Here is a 21827-nt window from a genome sequence, read left to right on the forward strand (position 1 = left end):
AAACAAGATGGTTCAGTATTTTATGTTTACTTAGTTTTTAGTTTTGAAAGGTTAAAAAGTTATACAGTTAGAAACAAGCATTTTAGCCATTCAGCTTTGTCAAAAGAAATTAACAGGAAGTAGGCACATCTTTGTTAAAGAACAGGACTTCATATCTTACAATGGTAATCAACTGGTAAAATAAAATTTAGCTCGAAGTTTGTATTAAACACTCATATCAAGACAAACATGAAAGGATTTTCTTTCTTCATATTGCACCACCAAGATGAATTTTTATCCATTACCTAGTGATTTATATTGCACATGGACAGCCCAGGTTCATCCATGTTACTGAAGAAATTACAATACAAAGACAAGGTAACTCATTGTACTCCAAGAGGAGTAAGCTTGGGAATACAGAGTAATACACTTTACCAGTTTGTGTATCTGCATAAGCTGCCTTACAACTCTGGCAGCTCTCTCAGTGAAGTTTCATTTCACAGCCTATTGGCAGCTTCTAGTGCAATCCTAAAGGCCTGCAAGATCAGTAGGAACATGTGAAGAAAGCAATTTCAACAGCAAGATCTACAAAGCATAGGAAAGTCACACAACAGGCAACTGGGTTCAACTGGGTTGTTAGTGCCCCTTTCTACCCCTCCCCCTCCCTATAAAAATCTCAATTCCATCAGAAAACCTTTGGCCATCAAAATTGATCTACCATAAAAATGGACTTTTATTTACAACTACATATATTGTACACTTCTGCCAGAAACTTGCTTTAACTTCCTGATACCAAAACTAAAGACAAACCAGGGTTGTCTTAAAACAAAAGAGGGCTGAAAAGGTATATAAAATTAAGAACTATTTTGCATCTTTACACCTTGCATGTGTTGTCAGCATTACAAGGAGCAGATAACATTTATAAATAGTTCAATACATGCAAGTGATCCCAAACCAATTCCAGATGAGGAATTGCTACAATTTAAAAACCTGTGCGTTTGTAGTGTTTATACAAGTGCAATACTTAATTCCAAAATAAAGGGTAACAAAAATGAACACATTGATTTATTCAGTACATCAGTACCAATTCGTACAAGACTAAAGACAGACTTCTTTGTAGGATTTGCAACTGGTCCCTCACACCAGCATCCTAAAGTTTTGGGGCTCAACTTCTGATACTAACTTCCACTTTGGAAAATCTTCCATTTTAAAGCACAGTGATACAGCCAATGTCCCTACAGGGACCATCTGTGACACATGAGGATAAAAAAAAGGAAGTTGTAAACTTGGACCCACCTCTGAGACAGACCTCACTATCAACCAGTTCAAAATACAGTTAAAACAGTTCAGGGGATTCAAAACAGCCTTATTTTTCTTCAGATTCTGTGCATGCAAATTTCTGAGCTGCAGCCAGCTGGCCAGGATTTAACTGATCCTACATCTGTAGCTAGCAGTTTCCCATGGATAAAATCTCAGCCATTGGCAAGAATTTCCATCCATGTGAAGAGTCCAGGTTTCACTGCTCAGTAATGCCTGGAAGTTCCAGTCTCTTCCTGGGGGAGCAACCTTTGAAACTATGTAGGTCATGAATATTATTTTGAAGCAAGCATTAGGTCTTGAATGCAAACCTAAGTATTTTATGACTGCTTATGTCTAAGTGCTAGATGAAAATGGAACCATAGCTAATTATATCCAATTTAAAGAGACTAAAGATATTCATGCAAGTACTACCTGTGATTTTAACATACAAAGTTCAGGTTTTTTCCTGAAATGCTGCAAAAACCACAAATGCAGAATGACTTTTATTATGGGTAATTGCAATCTACAATTAAAAACTCTAGCACTCAAGTTGTCATGATGAGTTTTCAATGTTCAACTGAAAAGTTAGACTGTTTGATTCAGTTAAATAGCTGAGTTTCCTACAGAGGTTGCCTGGGAAATATTAGAAACCTGTGTATGTGGTTTTCACTTCAGACTGAATACTATATAGTATAATATAAGTTAAGGTGATAACCAGCTGTAATAAAGTATGAATATATATGTTAAAAACCTGTAAATTTCAGATTCTGGAATAGCATGAAACAGCCCTCAGGCTCTGCTCTTAACTACAGGAACATGTTTCTAAGGAAAAGGATTCTTGGTCTGCAGTTGCAGTGGGGAGCTGCTGTGCTTCTACCACACTAAGATAAGATGTACAGACAAGGAGGAGCTCCCTGACAGGTTCTCCACAAAGCAACATTTTGGTTTAGTCCATGGGATGCCACATCTTCTCAGCATTCAGTTTCCTGCCACTGTTATGGACTCAATCATTCTACTCACTGTCCACAGAGTTTTCACCCTCAATTCATTACAGAGCAGCTACACATTTCCAACTGGCCAGATTTGCATGCATTTAATAACACTTTTTGTTAGAAGTAGTACATTGTAACACATCATAGCCTTCTTTATTATTTTTTGTCAAATAAGGGGGAAGAAACATAGCAGTTTAAACACATTAACATCTGTTAGGAGATGCTGATAGTTCTGAGTCACAACTGTAGAGGGTGACCAAGAAATCATACTAAGATCACTGAACTAGTACGTGTACGTTAACTTACAGTGCATCAGATATATGTATAACTAGATAAAAAAACAAGGAGGTCCATCTAGCTTAAATGTTATAGGCAGCCTATTTTGCACTCCAGGTAAAATGTTACAAACACTACCCAAAGGGCATGTTATTTCCTGTACCTGTGTTATGCTATTGGACAGCAGGCAATCAGAATTCACTCCAGCTTCAAAATAATACATGTTAACTGCCCATAATAATTTTTATCCCCGTGCAAGTTGCATTCTAGGCTAGCTTTTTCAGCGCCTTAGTTAATTTCACTTGATTATAATTGGAAGCATCTGACTATGATTTAGGCATGCTTATTGCTCTAAAAGAAATAAGCCCATCTTCAAAATTACTGTGCAAGTATTTTAATAAGATTTGCACACATCTCAAAAAACTCAATTGTATGACTCCCTGGTCTTGGAGTTACGTCAGCTGTAGAAGAGTCAAGCGAAGAGTTGACTGATGAGGTAAGGGATGCATCTGCAGATTTTCCTTGAGCATCAGCATCTGAATCTTTTTGACAAGATTTATAGTTGCTCACAGAACCTGATCTCTGTGGAGTTGCAGTCCCAGACTTTGCTTCAGCAATTTCATCTGGGAACAAGGGAAGAGAAGAGGAAAATTTGGTTAAAAAAAAAATTCAGTTCTAGGAAGAGCAAATATCTTCCCTTCTCACACTTCAAAATCTTGTCTTTTAAAATCTTGATTAATAACTGAACAGCTTTTGCAAACAGCATTTGATACAAAATAAAAGCTTGTATACATAGTAGCACAACAGCAAATGTTCTTTCTAATTCTTTCTGTGCTCTGAACCATACTTCAGAACTATTTACATCTAGTTTAGATTCAAACTAGATACTAATTGTATTTTTCATAAACTGATTTCAGCAGCCAACTGTTCAATTTAGGTTACTCAAAACAAAAATAGGTCAGTATCATAAGATTAAGTTCAATAGCAGTTTGTAGATGTTTTCTACAATCTACTTTATTCTATTTTTGTTTTCTTTTGGGTATTTATATATTGTTATTATTTGTATTTTATGATAATTCATTACAACATTTTACTAGTTAGCATCTGCACTCATTTATTCTTTTCTTTTGAAAGTTTTTTACCATAGAATGTATATTTAGGCTGCAGCAACTGATCTTTACCTTCAGTATGAAGAGAAAATAGTTTCATTTTAATAGTAGTGTTCTGATGAAGCATCTCTATTCTTATTTTAAATACTGAACATTAACTTGGCTCTAAGCTCACTCCTGAAAAATTATTTCAGGAGAAATTGGTGAAAAGTCAATACCTCTTGTTTACACAAAGCTACTTAAATTTACAAATTGTTAAGAGAACAAAGAACTGTTAACTATGGCAGAGAGAAGGAATGTCAGATCAGTTTAACTACTGGAAGAGATACAACCCAAGGGCACAGATTTGTTGTATTTCCTCAAAAGTGGAAACCAGGATTGTAGCAGGCTGCCCTCCCAGAGCTGCACGGCTCTAAGCAGTCAAAAAAAATCCTTTTTTCCATGCAATGTTTTCCTAGGTATGTCATTTACACCAGTGGCTGTAGGTAATTTTCTGTTATCTACTATGCCCATAAACAAGTGTTCAGTCTCTTTTAGCGCCTATGCTCACTTAATCTAACCAGGCTTTGTATACTGTTTTACTGTCACTCCATAAAATATATTTTTGTACAGGTTGAACTATATGCTTTCAAGATTTTAGTTCCTTCGAGCACAAAATTCCTACCTCAAATTTTAGCTACTAGTAGAACTGGTGGGTTAATTTTGCCTTGCAGCTGATCTCTCAGAGCAAAGGGGAAGAAAACTGGACGGGCAAAAGTGAGAAAACTCACAGGTAGAAATAAACAGTTTTAAGTAAGGTGTGGGGGGGAAAAGTGATGCAAAGGCAACCTCTCACTATCTCCAAGCAGGCTAATGCCCAACCAGTCTCAAGGTTACCTTCCCCAAAAGCCCTTTCTTTGCTAGGCATAACATAATACGGCATTGAACATCCCTTTGTTCAATATGGCTCAGCTCTGCAGAGCTGTTGCTCCCCTCTCAACACAGTAGTGTGGAAAAAGAAAGGCTGGATACTATGCCAGTGCTCCTGAGCAACACTCAGCAGCAGTGTGTTTTCAATACTGTTTTAGTCACAGATCCAAAACAGCACCACGTAGGCTGCTAGGAAGAAAATTAACTCTATCTCAGTCAGACCCAGTACAATGAGGTACAGTCCAAGTCAAATTTAAATGCCTAGATGTCATGCTTATCTTCACTGGAAAACACTGTTCACATGCTTACTTCAGATCTAAATTAATGTTTAAATTTGGAGTGAGGCTCCAAAGGCAGCTTAAGTTGCCTCTCCTCCAAAAATCCTGTCCCCTTTTGCACTACTGGTATTAGTTCTGATGCAGACAAAAAATAGAGCTCCTCAGGAGCTGATATAGCAAAAAAGCAAATGAGATGCAGCAGCTAAGCACCTATCACAGGGACACTAGTCCAGGAAGGAATAAGGAAACACTAATACAGGTTAGATTGATTTAAAATAAAAAAAGGGCAACACTTACTTCACTTCTAAATAAGTAAATGAAGACATGTTTGCAAGTAGAATGATTTCACCTAGAACTCAATTAACTTAAGTAACTCTTCACATACCATCAATACTACGGAAGTCCAGTAAGTATGTTCTGCTGTCCACCTGGTACAACTGGAGACTCATTTTGGAATATGCACTTGTTACTGGATTCTTCCTCCGAACACGCAGATAGTATGGATTTACAACCTAGTATGAAAGAGATTTGAGTCAGTTAACCAGAACTGCTTGAAAATCACTGCATACTGTTTTTGTCCTTTCAACTCACTAGTATTTTTCAAGTGATTTCAGACTTCATTATCTGTTGGACTTGAGGGTTATTGGGGTTTTTTTTAGCCAAGAGAAATATATTCCTGCATCCCCATGAGAAAATGTTAGCTTTTTTTTTTTCCCTGTCAGCATGTACATTCTCCCCCCAACACCCTTCTGACACAGCAAACACCAACAGCACAGGCACATGAGATTAATGCCAGAATATGAAAACATTTTCAGATGTCTGGGCTATGTAACTACACAGCTCAAACCAAAATGTATTGTTGTTTACTGTAAAGGTCCTTTATTTTGTTACCTTCCATTCATAATCCAGCTGTTTAATTGCTCTACAAACTTCAGCCATGATATCATTTGGTCGACTCTGACTCCGTATCCCCAAGTGCCATTTAGCCCGCCTTACACCTTGGTGCTTTGACTTCTGCGGATTCAGCTCATCAAGGGTGTGGCGAGGACGTGGTGCTTCAGCTACTAAAAATGGCACTCGTTCAGGGTGAGGGCGAGACAGGTGGTGATCATCCAGAAAAGAATCTGGTGGACTTGTGGCCAAGTAGAAGTCTTTGGCCTCGTTCATTATTCTTCTGTTATCTATAATGAGGTGATAAGCAACAGCCAGAGGGTCCTGATGATTTCGGCTGTACAGACAACTTAGCACTTCCTCTTCCGTGCACTCAAACTTCTCACACACTTCTTTTAAGGCTTCATCATCAATCATGGTAGAGCTATATGATGGATCTTCAGGAAACAAGTATTTTGGAAGATCCTGCTTAAACCATTCATGTTCCCTAAATTTAAAAATAAAAAAATCTGAGTATACATAAGTAAAGAAAATATCTTTAACAGGAAATTCCTTTAAAATATAAAATAAATTTTAGTCTCTGCTGGAAGAAAGAATAATGGTTGCCAGTCCAAGACCCTTGTAGCACAGACAATAAAACAGTACATAAAATAAGCACTGCCTGCACAAGATTTTACTAGACATTTTGCAGGAAACTGAGAAAAATGTTTTTGTTATCTCACAAATTGCTTAGTGATAGGAATCAGGTGGTTACTTTCTCATTTATAATTTCAGTACCTTCCTCCTCCTGTTCTTGTGACTGTTTTGCTGCACAAAGAGCTGATCCTTCTGCTTCCCTCTCCTGTTCCCTCCTAGAAGCTTCTTCATTCCTGACCAAACAAGATTACTTTTTCTTTGGTTGTTTACTTTTAGTTATAGGAGCAAGTGATATAGTTGAAAGCTGGGTTTCTGTCTTAGCCAAACTGTCTGTTGATATGTTTTCAGACGCAAAAATCCCATCTTCTCCTTGAGGGTGCTGATTAGTATTGAGCAGTGTTCAACAGGAGCAGGCCATGTCCCAGCACGGTGTTAATTAGCCAGGCCTCCTTGCAACAGCATCATTCTTTCAAACATTCTATCACTTTATGATAAAATGCCATTTCTATGTCCTACCTGCACATTTTCTCCCACGTGCCTTATCACACATAAGCACACTGCTGTGAGGCCTGGGAGATGTTCCAAAATAGCTTGTAAATCTTCCAAAAGTCTAAATTATGCTCCTAAGAAATACCAGTAGAAATATTTTGACTGCCCAAAGATGTTCAAGATACTGAAATTATGGCAATGAGGGAGAAAACATCACAGAATAATGTAGTGAAGGTGCCATTCTATATTTGCTCCACAAAAAAAAAAAAAAAAAAATTGGACAAAGATATGTAATTGTTAATTGTCTCCCTGAGATGGTACTCAAAAGGACAGTCACAGCTTCAGTACAGAGCCCAAATACCAGATTAAGCTCAAGGCCAATGTTCTAATAAAAAAAAAAAAAAAAAAAAAAAAAAAAAAAAAAAAACAAAAACCACCCACACCAACAAAAAAACCCAAACTAAAAACAAAAACCAAAACAAACAAAAAAACAAACAAACAAAAAAAACCAACCTCCCCCCAAAAAAGTCACTAAGCACTACATAGCACAGCAAATTGCAAAAAATCCCCTAAATCTTTAACATGTACAGCAAAAAATGGAACATGGAAGAGATCGGATAAATCTCTGTGCAAGCCCTGCTCAGCAGTAACTACAACATCCACCTGTTACCAAGACTATTTTCAGTACAAATTCAAAACACAGTTACTGTGAAAAAATTCAACTCTATTCCAGTCCAAACCAGCACAGTGAACTAAGCTTCACTCAGTGTGACCCTGAGAACACTGTGCCTCAGCATGAATGTGCTGAGCAAAATATAGTTTAATCAGAAAAACAGTTGATTTGGAAGCAGAAGAATATTTTCCCATATCACAACAGCCATAGGCTCAGCCATAGCTGGGATGACTGAACCCAGAGGAATACTGTTACTGTTCATGGCATCAGGCCTTTCCCCTTGCATGCACATACATACAATCCTAGAAGAATTAAGGTATTCAAATAAACTCAGTTTGTCCTTTAAACTGTGAGGTGACATGTCACATGGGTAATAGGACAGAGCTGTTTCGGATTCAAATTCCAGCCATGCTCTGTAACCAACGTTTTTTAATGTCATTTTCACACCACTTCTTTACCACACACTATTTATTTAACACAACTGAGGTTGCTCATTTCCTAACTTCCAACCCTAAAAGGAGCAGCTTTTTCACTATGGTAGTATAGCATTCTTTCCTTAGAGCTTGTTGCAAAGAAAATTAGGCTGCTTCATAAAGTACATTTGTCCCAGCTACCTTTTTTTAAATTTGATCCAGTGTACATTTGTCAACACAATCAACTGCTACAGAATTATCTCTTGGAATATGGAGCCCGTGATGCCTCTCTCTACCTACAAACTTTAACTTATCAGTACTTGGTGAAGTAATTACCATTCATACACAAATTCATGCCAGTGCTTTGAAGCTAGAAATTGTTGCCTTACGTGTGGCATATTCACAGTCTTAACAAATAACTTTTCAGACCCTGAAGAAATATGAATAAAAGCAGTAGTCATCAGATTAAAGAGACATTTACAGTAGAGAGCACTAGTTCCTAACAGCAAAGACAATTTACTTCCCCCAGAGAAGTCTACATACTGGAATTTTTGCAAACCATTATGCAAGTAAACAGCTTTACTATGGCAGTCTTAAACCTAAAGTGTCTCAGAATTTCCATATATAGTATAATTTGTTTTACTACGATCGCCAATAGATACTTAATTGTCTACTGCAGATCAGCACTATCAGAGCTAAAACCAAGCCATCACAACCTGAATTTTTCATCTCAGTCTAGAAAACATGGACAAGCTCTATGAATAACTTCTTTGTTCTGCATATTTGTGCTACTGTAATTCCAGCATCTTGTGATCAGACATTAGCAAGTGTTTTACCTAATGTCTCTGATTGTTGCTCTTTTCATTGGATCCACTTGCAGCATGTGCTTCAAAAGACTAATTACAGATGGATTCAGGTACTGAGGGGTATAAAAGATACCATCACATATCTTCTTAAAAAGGGTTGGCACATGATCATCATCAAATGGAAGTGTTCCGCATAACAAAGCATAGAGAATAACCCCACTGCTCCAAATATCTACTTCTGGACCTGCATATAACCTGTGAAAAAAATAATTATTAGTGATTTGGGTTTAATATATTTAAATATGTTTTCTGTCATTTTTCCATTGTCTCACAGTAATTAAAAGCATGTGAACTCAGGACAACTGATTTTGCAAGCACTATACCATTTCAGTTCTATTCTGTGCCTCCCTTGAACTTCAGTACTCTTCCCTTTCTAATATATAAGAGGGCACAAGTACACTTTTTCCTCTCTAATGTGTAACAATAATTCATAGTAAAATTTTGCAAAATTGCAAATTGAAAGAAAGCTACTAAGAAAGCCCATGTTATATATTGCTATCAATGTTTTAGAGGAATCTGTGCGAAGTCAGTTATCCCCCAAATCGTGGCTGAAAAGTTTAAGACAAGTCCATATAGCTGAACATGTCACATATTCTGTGCCCCTGCCAGAGTAAAAGAGTCATCTGGCCTCCAATCAACAACAGGCAATATTAGGGTAGGTAGCTGAAAGCAGATTTGACAATCATGGTTTACAAAAAGGGAAGTTACCTCCAAAATATGAGTATCTACTCTGCAGCATGTATTTCACTGATACTCAACTTCACAGCAGACTCTGCCTGTAACTCTGCACCTCAGCTTCCAAGATCTGAGCTGTACATGAGATTTTTACAGCAATTCAGGCAGAGTGTACACAATGCATTTGGGGCATTTAGACATTACCTTCCAGGAACTATTCAACGCTAGTTCACAGAAGCTTTAAATATTTTAAAAATTATCAATACCACTAACAGCCCTCAGTTTCTCAGCATAGAGCTTGTCAATGGAACTACTTTTGTACCCTTTAAAATGAAGCAGCAACATGACTGAAGTACATGCATACATGTATCCAATATAAAAGAAACTACCTTCCAGAAATTACTTCTGGTGCAGCATAGTTAGGGGAACCACAGCTTGTTCTTAAAAATTCTCCATCTGACATCATATTTGATAGACCTGAAAGTGTATAAGAGTAACTACTAAAAATTGAGGGAGCAAAATTATTTCACACTGCATATACCACCTATAACAAACCACTAGTGATTCAAATTAGAAAACTAACAGATTTAGTTAAGAAATAGCATTGTTTGGAATTATGGAATTTTTATATGAGCATGCCACATAATCCTCCATGTATTTTACCAAAAATCTGAGTAACATCAATCCATTACTGCCCACAGCCTAGAGATATTTGAGAACATATTCATTCCTAGTCTAGAACAGTTAAATTTGGATGACACAGGCATGACAGAGAAAAAAGTTGCTAAAAGGGAGATGAAGCAGTATAGCAAGATAGGATTTTGGTCATTAACAAGAAAGTACTAAAATTCCCATTTGCTTCTAAAATGCCAAAGTGGGAAATGCTACCACAGAATTCCTGAAAATTCTGTTAGAGGTTACTCAGAAGAAAGTAAACATGAGGAGTAAACTTTACTGAAGAGTAAACATGAATTTACTACAATTTACACCCCTACATTATGCACCTGGTTCCTGCATCACTGCAGTTTAGTAGTTTGCTTTTCAGATACTCTGTAAGCAACAGAAATGTGCTTTAGAACCAGGCCACCTGCATTCACCAGCACTCAGTATAGTCTAATCTAACTGTAGAAAATTTCTTCTAGTTTCCTCAGTGAGGCTGCATGATCAAGACTACCATAAACCAAAGAACTCAATCTTCAAGAAGGAATTATGCCCTTTTATGGGTCAGCAGGGAATGTGGAGGGGAAAGAGTACAGCTTGGCTAGCTTTCATATTCTAACATACAAAAGCTTTTATTAAGCTCTTGTTTATTACACCGCTCATGAATAAATGAGTGCTACAGTTTTGCTGATGCTAAGTTACAGGAAGATGTTTTTGTAAGTTACTGTACTCCATTTCTTTATCATGTGAGCCATTTCACCAAAATAATTTCTTCACATGAGAAACCAATATGATTCCCAGGGCCCACACAGTTGAACCCCATACTTTTAAAATATACTTTGCATACTCAGCATTACCTAACACCTTTCACATGAGACTTACATAAGCAGGTATTATCCACTATGTCTACAGAGATCTGTCATGACACATTAGTATGGATACCTTACTACGCTTATATGTGAGTAGTCAGGTGAGGTTTCCTGACTCAGATGGTTCCAAGACCTAGCTTCAAGGCTTCTCTGCAGCTGTGACATGAACAGCTGGCATAACAAATCAGGAAGACTAGTGTATTTTTCTATAACACTGTGGCTTCTTGAAGGTGAATTACCCCTCCACTGTTCTTCCAGGAGAACTAAGCATCTACATTTTACAGATGGTGAAACAGAAAAGGAGTGAGTTTTGAAGAAGAAAGGTCAGAAACTAAGTTCACTTAGCATTTCAGAGAAAATATTAAGTGAAACCAAACTAATCAGTCCACAATTTCAGCCAATCACAGAAAATACCTCAAGAGAAAGCAAGAAAGCTTGAAAGGAAAACAAGTTCAATAAATGTGCAAGAACATTATTTTGCTTTACATCTATTTTCTTTATGTTCCTCTGTTGTATCGCACCACACAGATATTAAACTATACATACTTTGTTTAACATTTCCTATCATTATTAACAAGATCTAACACCAGAAATGCAATCAGATAGAAAAAAAAGCAATACTTACCAAAGTCAGCTATCTTAGCATTCATGTGTGCATCAAGAAGCACATTTTCAGGCTTCAGATCTCTATGCACTACCATGTGCCTGTGACAGTAATCCACACCAGAAAGGATTTGCTGAAACAGACGTCTACTTTCCTTCTCATCAAGCTACAACAGACAAAGATTTTAAATAATTAAGAGACAGTGGAAGTTAACTTGTTTTTCATTTTTACTAGCCAGAGGAAACTTTCCATGACCTAAACTATGTATAACTATATATAACTCTAAATTATACTTATCATTTGATACTTTACATAGCTTCATAGATACTCTTATAGATTATCAGAACTAGTAGCAAGCAGCTTCATATCTTATACCATGTTTGTTTGTACCACAGCTCTACATTGACTCAAACAAAACATGCCCACTTACTCAGAAAGTCACTGGAAGTTCTTATTGACACTTTTGAAATTGGGTTTGACAGATGTTACATGCTCACTAAATAGAAACAGCACTGAAACATTTAGCTTTGTATAACTGGAATTATCAGTTTGATATTTAAGCACAGTGCAAGATTTAAGCTGGCAAAAGCTGCTGAAATGCAGTACAGAAATTATTAACTTCAGATGCTATTTATGCTCTCAGCAGCTAGTCCCAAGCAGCAGACTTAGGTGGGTATTTCCTACAAAGACCTATAATCCATATCAGTTTGTCCCAGCAACTCTAGTATCCTATATATCTAGTCTGTAAAAAGGGACTTCAGATCTTTCACACAAGCTGTTCTAATAGTAGAAGACAGTAATAAGGGGACAATGGTAGCTTTCTAATAATGGGATATATAAAGAAACAGTTTTCAGCTCCTCCAATTGGGTACATATTCATCTGGTTTATTCCCAGTCACTGTAAATTAACAGATTAGTAGAAAGGAAGAATGCTATGACAAAGTCACACATGAAGATTTTAAATGTGTTAACATATAACCATTTGTACTTTCAAAAAAAAAAAAAGCCACAGTCATAAAATATATTTTAATTGATAGCAGCAAAATTGAAACTGAATACAAGAAAACACACCCACATTTAACAAGGTGTAACCAATATCCCTTGCTCCCAGCCCATGATAATGTGGTTAGCTTAATTAACGCCACTTAGTGAGGCAAGCAGCCACTCTGTGACCATGCAAGTCATGTGTTCATGCCCTCTGCCTCATTATTAGGTCCTGAAGGTCCTGTGAAGCAAATAAACCAGTTTTCTTCTTCCCCTCCCTACCAGCCTCAAGATTCCTGGGTGCAGGGCTGATTATCTGCTGCATTACCAGCCTTTAGTTCTCAGGCACAGAGCCATGGATGACTGTCATGGCATATGGAACTGCTACAGAAGCCAGAGTTTGATGTCTTTAACACCAGTTATGAGTCCTAAATGGGAATGAAACCTGTGACTTCTCAGTGGCCACAGACACTTTCAGCACCCTCTGCTTCCTCTGAACTTGAGTTCATCCCTAGGACTTTCAAGGCTAGACTGTGACTGTTATATGAATACCGCAAAATATGCATTAAGATTTGACCAGATGTACAGAGGGTCTAGGTGAATAGATATCCCAAGTAAGGTTGTGTAAAAATTCTGTACTACACTACTTATAAATTATAGTATATTCATTCTGCTCATAGAAATCCTGTGCTACTCTAATCATAAATCTCGTGCTACACTAATCATAATATTCTTTTGAGAAAACTTTTTATTGTATCATTCTGACATAGATACCCAAAAGATACCCCGACGTCTGTCCCTTCAGTGTAGAGTGACACAGGAACATTGCAAATGCAATAACAGAATGCAAGTCAGTGATTTGCAGAGCTGGACTACTTCTTACCCTTCCATTTTTACAGATATAATCAAACAGTTCTCCTCCTGAAACATATTCCATCACCATGAAAATGTCAGTGGGTGTACTGATGACCTGGTACCTGATAAGAGAAGGTATCTATTAGTCTACACACTCAGTAAAACACTAGTTACATTTAGTTAAAACCGAAGCCATACAAATAATCAGATAAAAAATATACTTTAAAATAGTTACAATCAATCTACAGCTACTGGAATGACAATATTTCTCAGAAGCTTTTTACCCTCCTTTCACTGTGTGATGCCATCATTGCAAAAACAAGCAGAAAATTTGTAATCCCTATTAGGAATATCAGTCCTTGCTCTTTCAGAGGGACAAGTGATTTCTTTAAGACTATAAGACTGTGTAAGACAGTGATGCCTCATCAACAGCTTGATGCAGTGAAAAGGGACTTCAAAAGGACTTGGCTAGTATTGCAAAAATACACACTTTTCAACATTAACATGCAAAAAAATTCATTTGCCATAAATGAAAAATGTACTTCAAGACTGGGAAAAAATTCCCCTTAATAATGATGACTGTTAAGAGTATTGATCTCTGGTTGTTATATTTTTATCATTCTACTTCAATTATATTCTAAAACCACAACTTTGAAGCTTTGAAATAACAAGTTTAAGGACAAAATCAAAATTTAAGAGATTTTTATTTTTTCTAATATCCTTACCTAAAAATTGTTTCATTTATTCTCTTTACAGCATTCCATATGCAAAAGAAAAAATTTTCCCTGTGATTCCTTGAGAAAGAAACTGTCATCTCAAATCTGCTAAACTGTCTTCAGTTTATATGTAGGAATGTGTACGAGCACACATTCCTCTTCCCCCTGGGTATGTCACTTGGTGCACTGACACTTCCTATTCTATTCTGGTTATGGGTATGCCCTTTGGACCCATTCACAGATTAACTGAAAGCACTAGCAATTTTGCTGACAAATCAGCTCAACAGCCTTCTGAAAACTAGCTCACTGAAGAAGTGGGTGAGTTGACCTTACACAGTGTAATTTAGCTTCAGTGTAACAGCTGTTGCTCAATTAAAGGGAGTGCAGAAACGTGGCATCTGCCAGTGGCAGTGGGGTCTGTAGACAAAATTCCACCAAAAAAACAACCACCCACATCATGACTAAGAAAGTGGAAGTCACCCACACTCTGAAAGTGCAGAATATTTTAACAGGAAATTAGAGTCAAAGAAAATCAATGTTACTTATAATTTATTACCACAGACGAGACACGAGGGTGTCTACTCTGGGACACAGTTTTACTCTGAAATCCACTGATGAACTATTGATCAACTAACAGATGTAATCAGGCATGTTTTAAATACCACATTTAGACAAAGGGTAGCCACTACACTGAAGATTTCTGAAATAGCAATCAGATTTATCAAACTCTACATCCTTAATTCAGAAAAATCTTGCAGAGCACCACCTACACTGAAAAAACGTATCAATGAGCAGCACATCACTAAAAACACTTTGAAAAGATACAATAAACTTGCTATAGAAATGACCTTTACACTCTTGTTCTTAGTAACTCATTTTCCAAGCAGGAGAAAAAAAAAATCAAGCATAAACAGAAAAAAAAGCTGAAGTAGCCACTAAACTCAGAGATGACTGCTACCAGAAATATCTGTCGTGACATTACTCATACACCTGTCCAAAGAATGTTGAAACAAAGATCTAATGGAAACTCTCCAGCCTGCAGTAAAACCCAGCTTTGTAAAAACACATTACAGAGGGCACAGTTGCATACTTTGAAGCTGGTTACTTTTCTGACAAGATAAGTATTCTTATAATAACAAGTAATACTACTGTTTGTAGTATTGCCCTTTAAATGTATTTCAGATCAGTGAGAGCAAAAAGAGATTACTGTCTAAGTAAGCTTGATTACAGTAAGCAAAACTTACAGCTTAATTATATGAGGATGCCTGAAGAGTTTGAGGTTCTGGATCTCCCTGCGGATTTTGCCTACAACATCAAGGCTGCGAATCTTCTGTCGATTCAGGATCTTCACAGCAACCTTATGCCCAGTTAGCTCATGTTTTCCAACTGCAAGAAACAAGGAAGTATTTAGTCAAGGTTTTCAATTGCTCAGCTAAGACTTTGTTTCTCCTTTTTGAACGTAGCCAAGTTAAGACATTAGCATTCCACAGTTCCCCATTATCCTTGGGAAGGTTGCAAACCAGGTGATATGGAATTTCTTCAGCCCTACTTCAATTTCTTCCACAATTCTATCATTACAAGACGTATACATGTAAGAAATTCCTTAATCCTAACCAGCAGAAGTCTTGCAGCATAACATTTTTTTGCAATATTGGTTTAAAAAAAAAAAAAAAGGCAAAGCATATCCCCAAACCCTGCCATCCTTGCTAATTAGAGAGAGCATTTCCACTCACTGTGTAAGTCACTCCAAGCTTTTGGCTTGCTTGGCAACCCATTCAAACATGTTTTCCTGTACCTCCTCTACTTCATCTGCAAGGATCACTCCTATCACTCCCTCAAGAAGCCTGCTTCAGCAATTGCTCTGAATCACCAGTGTAAGTACCTGATCAGTTTACTTATAAAAATGTATCTGTCCTTGGAGCAGTCTGACAGCTCCACATTCCGTGCACTTAACACCAGAGCTTTATTCTGTTTAAGTAAGTGGCAAATGTGACAAGAAATGCACAAAAATAGAACAGAAACAAGGACAAACGATGAAAAACATGCAACCTAATGCATTCCTAGAAGTGGAAAAGAAACTAAGGATGGTTTCACTGTTCTTTAAATAGAGAAACTAAAAGTATAAACTATTTCACAGTTAGTTACCTCTCTTAAAGTCCTTAACTTTGCAAGTGCTATTGGGAGTAGATACAGCAAAATCCATGAGAATATTTTTCTTAAACCCAAAACACAATCACAGATGGAACACTGAGAAGCTACGTATCTCTTTTACTAGAAGGCTTCCCTGTCTGCATGGCTGCCACATGCAGTGATTATAACATCACCATTTATTTGCCACCCTGACTTCTACCTTCCAAAGATAAGCCAGATTCTCCAGACACATGCATGGCTCATCCTTGTCCACACAAATAAACATTTGTAACAGAAGTGTGCTGAACACAATACTCACTCATTTGGGTGCCTACTAGCCTCACTTGAGAATTTAAATAAGCCCTGGGCTTCAAGATTTATTTTTATATATCCATGGGAAGCTGTGATTAAACAGCAGTGATCCACAAAAATCTTTCTGTGTTCAACAGATAATTTGGATAGAATAAACAAACACCCATTGATCTGTAAGTCCCATTCCAGCACAATATTCTTTCCTGCTGCCTTCTGCCTCTATATCAAGCTAAAAACCAATGCAAGTGAGAAGTTCTTAGCAGAGGCAGAAGATAATGATAAGCATCTGCATGCTATTTCTTACAAGACAGCCACCTATAAAATTAAGCAGTCTGAATTCCTGTAGGGAACTAAACAGTGGATTACCCAAGACCCAGAACCATCACAATGCTGCACTGAGATACGTTTAGCACATGGAAAAACAAAAGAGCTCTGATTAGGATGAAAAGACATCCCCTAATTCAGAAGGGCCACAATAAACAAAGTGCTGGGCAGGCGTATTTGCACTACTGAGGAATGCAGGACAAAGCTGGAATCTATAGCAAATTCTAGAGAGACCACAAAGCAGTGGCAGGTGAGTGCCTAGAAATGTATGAGAATTATTTGCTTTGAACAAGACTTACAATCAAAGCAGTTACATTCCCTTTATTTTCTTCAAATGTGATTGCAGTTTAAAGGAATGAAACAAATTATATCACCCTCAGGAGTAAAGAATCATCATAAAAAATTGTAAAAATTAGAAAACCAACTACTCTAATTGTAAAGTCTTTACCCATCTATAATGGGAACTGATGTACACCAGGATTATTTAAAAAAACAAAAAACAAAAAACAAACAAAGCAAGCAAACAAACAAAAAAAACACCAAAAAACCCCCACAACTTGAATCAGTAAGTTAAAATGTAACATTGGTTTTTGTTAGTAAGAAACAACTTCTTAGAAACCAAGCAAAAATCTTTTGGTCAAACACATGAATCTGCATCTTCTTTTGCTGTACAAAGTACATTTAAGATGGTGTTTATTACAGTAAGTAGCATACATATTTGACCAAGTCTACAGCTTAGGACATAAATACACAGTTCTGATATGCACTGGGTTATAAAATCTCCGTTTTAAGCTGCTTTGTTTCATTTCTGACTTTTCAGTCTACCTTAGACTGGAATTCCATTAGCACTCAGAAAAACATTAGAGAGTAATTCATTAGCTACAGTGTATGCTCAATATGCAAGGCAAATAAGAAAAGAGCTTTTCAAAACAATTTTCTTTCAAAGTAATTAAACAGTAACATTTGCAGTGGACAAACCAATTCTAGCTGTCACAGCCTTCAAGGCTGTGAGCCTCAAGCCTTAATTTTATTCACTGACTGGGAGAAAACAAGATTTTCTGCTTCTTCAACTCTACCAGCTCTGAATAAATTATTGTAATGAAAACATACTGTGGTTCAGTGCTGGTGCAGAAAGATCCCAAAAAGCCTATTCTCTTGCTTAAGACATTTCAAATTCAATCTCTATTTTCTTCAGAAACGTTTGGCTTACTTTCATTCAATTTGAAATTATAACAAATCTAGCCTTTTAAGATACATGTAGCTTTTCCTGGATACAGTTCAAGGTATCTGTTACCGGTAAAACAGCAGATACCAACTGGTAACAGACTGCTGACACTTTTGAATTCAACATTAGGATAGAAGTGAAAGCGTCACCCCAGATGATAACATCACGTAGAAACATAAGCAGACAGTGTTACCTTCCTGAAATCTATTTTGCATTACCACTTGATGGAAGTTTTACCTATAAAAGGGAATGTACCCTAATCCTCAACTGGCTATCAATCTTTCAAGATAATTTCTGCAAAAAAAAATTAAATTAACAGATCTAATATATTCCTATTTTTTTTTCTGACAATACTAATTGCCTTCAAACTTCACTATGGCTTTGCATAGCATCAAGATTTTCACGACAGTGACAGAGTCTCAAAACAGCAGTGACTTATTATTAACTGTAGAAGTCCAGGAGGAAGAGTCTGTATCTTGTTCAACAGTTCTTCAATTGGAAAAAAACTTATTTTGAGGCCATGCAGACCAAATACAACATACTTATGAAATACAGGTATCAGTCATTAAGTTTTTAGAGAAAAAAAGTAATCCGAAGGCTATGTTGTACTTCATGAAACTATTTGCAGCAGGCCAAAAAGCCAATCCAAAGCTCAGAGGGAAGTTTTAAAAAGTATGAGCTATACAAATATTTTCACTAACATGGGAAAAAACCCTAAACAACAATAGTTTGTGCTGTGCAAAGCCATCTTGCTGCACAACATTAGATACCATACTGATTTGCACTGCTCATTTCCAGATGTCTCATTGCTGCCTTGACCCAGACCACTTGGTTTGCAATCTATACAGAACAGAGTTGGTACTCTAGATATAGAGAGCTGGAACAACTATTGTGTATTTAGAGCCTTAAGTAACATCCCTTATAGTCTCAGTAAGGACCACTGGAAGCCCGAGTACCCTTCCTTTTATCAAAGATAACTTTAAAAAAAAAGTATCTGGAAATAAGTTTGCATCTAGTTTCAGCAGAAAACATTGGCAGTGCTAAAAAAATATATGGAAATAGGAATAGATGAATTTACACTGAATCCTAGTGAAGTCTGAATATGAATGTGTCTCATACAATTGGTTTATATTCAGTATTCTGCCACCTCAGCTTTCCACTTTAGTGGCATTTTAGCTTTGTCTACATGATGGCTAGGAACAGCATTTTTGCAACTGCTCATCTGAGGCACAATCAGGTAAACCAATTCATTCAGAGTGGCACAGCCAGGTGAAAATGATAAAGTGACAGAATCACACCAGTGACAGCAACCAGCAGCATGAATTCATCTGAAAGCGACAGCAGGAGACCTTTCACAATTACCAAATAAAGCACTGATCTTCCAGTCCGATTTTTTCAGGCTGCCACCACTGTTAGAATAAAACATTCACTTAGCCATTTGCCTACATTGCCCTACATTACATGAGCTCAAGGTATATCCTAATTGAATTTTAAGAAGTGAACACGTTTTTCACCTTATGTCAATTGACGAAACCCTATCACCAGAGAAGGAAATTATGAAAACAGAAAAACAATTGCAGATCCAGTATTAAATGAAGAAAATGTGTGGTCAAGAGGAAAATCAGTGCATCATAGATAAAATGTTCTTTATTAAGCACAGCTGAAGCAAGACAACAGTACATGAAATGGAGACAAGAAAAGCAGTACTGCAACAGTGCTCTCCTAAACTGAGGATCATACTAGACCATTGATGGTATGTCAATCCTAGTCCTCTTCAGTGTGCTGGATAAAAACCACAGACCAAACACAGCTCTGACCCCTCCCCTCAAGCAGGCAGTCCTTCCATGAGGAAATAGAACCTAATGCTTCTCTGCTACATTACTTTTTTTTTCCTCTACTCAAGGAAGTATTCATTTCAGTATAGAAAAAAATGGTACCCCAGCTGCCAGATGGGGCTAGGGGGATTTGTCTCTGCTCCCAAATGGCTGGGGCTGCTCCTTTTATAAGTTTCTCTTGAAAAAGAGACTCGAAGGGCTGTGCTTTCCAAATATTTTTTTACTGACTTCCTAGAGCAAAATATCATCTTATTTAGTATACATTATTAATTTTTTTCAGGATATGTCAGTACCTAAAAGAGCTTGTGCAGAGCAAATACAATGGGTTATCTACACTGAAGAATAAAAGCTGAGTTTTTTATGCACCTATTAAGTTAAGAAAAAAAAAAAAAAAGCCAAAAAAACCCTCTTAAAAAAAACCCCAAGCCCCCCCCCGCTCCCCCCCCCAAAAAAACCCGCACAACTCTTATGAAGAATACAGCCTAAGCCTAGCTCTACTCATTTGAGAAAGGATGTTTTTGATTTGTTAGCCCCAATATTTGAAGTTCTCACAAAGAACGTGGCAGGAACAGTGTAAACTAATGCACAGTCCTGCCATCTGCTGTGCATGGCACTATGGGGAAGTTTAAATTCTACCTTATTTCTAATAGCCTTCAAACAAGCCGTATGGCATCCATAGCCCTAAGAGTGGAAAATTTTTAAATATGAGCTGAAAGAAACAAACTTTGCCAACCACTGGTCAAGCAGATTAAACATTAAGTTCTTCCGTATCTGCACATCAGTTGCCAACTAATCCAACAATCTCAGACCCATCTTTTTAAACTTATTTCTCTGTAGAGAGAGAAATCTTGCCTTCCTTACAAGGGCATCGAGAGTGCGTACTTGAGCATCAAAATGCAATATACGAAGCTTCGAGGATTTAGGCTCCCTGCTTTCGTTAGATGCCCGGTGTTGTTCTGAACAGAGGCAGCACTTAGCTCCCAGCGGTTATTTCCGCAAGCACAGACGAGGAAGCTGTTTCTGCCCCAGCCGCTGCCTCCCGCAGCGGGACCGCAAGTCCCACCCCGGCGGTTCAACCCCTGCAAGCCCCGCTCCGAGCGGCGCTCGCTGAAGGGCCGCCGATGGCCCCGCGGCCCCGCTCACCCTTGACTTTGCCGAAGGTGCCGACACCCAGCGTATCCCCCAGGATGTAGTGCCCGATCTTCACCCGCCCGTGCTCGTGCTTCTGTTTATCCCCCACCGCCGCCATCTTGAGGCAAGGGCCGAGCCTGCGCATAGCACCCGCGCGCGCCGGGCCAGAGCACTGGTGGGGAGGAGCAACCACAGAGCGCCCGCCCGCACCCGAACCCGGAAGCGAACGGCACACCTCCCGCCCGCCCGCCCTGCCCAAGGACGAACCATTGCGGCTCTCGGGGGAGGCCGGGCCGGCCCACGGGCCCTGCCCGGGGGAGAGCGGGCCCTGCGGAGCGCTGCGGAGCGAGGAGATGGCGGCGCGTACGGGGCTGCTGGTCAGGAGTGGCAGCCTTCCATAAAAACGGACCTCCGAAATCTCTATTTGCAATAACCTTGTGTGAAAAGTGCATATTATATGGCTCTAGTAGATATTTACTATATGTATTATGTTGTATTGATTAGTAGTGCTGTATTAACATTTTAATGGTATGGTAAATGTAGTTTTGTAGTTAAAATAGAAACTATGTATGTGGGATTTTTTTTTTTTAAAGAAAGGAATGAGGTACTCGCACCAGATAGCAGCCACAGGACACCTAAACCTTTCAGAGAAAGAGAATTTATTGCTCCATTATCAGAAGAAACTAACTTATTCCCG

The 21827-nt window shown here is 37.9% G+C and overlaps 1 protein-coding gene across 1 annotated transcript; it reads right to left on the reverse strand.

Moving 5' to 3' along the window:
- Window positions 1–8: 8 nt before the first annotated feature.
- PRKAA1 (protein kinase AMP-activated catalytic subunit alpha 1) lies at window positions 9–21529 on the reverse strand. Its single transcript, XM_066569331.1, is given in 10 exon segments — window positions 9–3169; window positions 5228–5354; window positions 5734–6220; window positions 8781–9005; window positions 9875–9962; window positions 11640–11784; window positions 13486–13579; window positions 15418–15559; window positions 21143–21431; window positions 21434–21529. Coding segments are annotated over 10 exon segments (1938 nt in total). The 3' UTR covers window positions 9–2924.
- Window positions 21530–21827: the final 298 nt, after the last annotated feature.

This window comes from Molothrus aeneus, chromosome Z (genome assembly GCF_037042795.1).
Source record: "Molothrus aeneus isolate 106 chromosome Z, BPBGC_Maene_1.0, whole genome shotgun sequence".
Lineage (NCBI taxonomy): Eukaryota > Metazoa > Chordata > Aves > Passeriformes > Icteridae > Molothrus > Molothrus aeneus.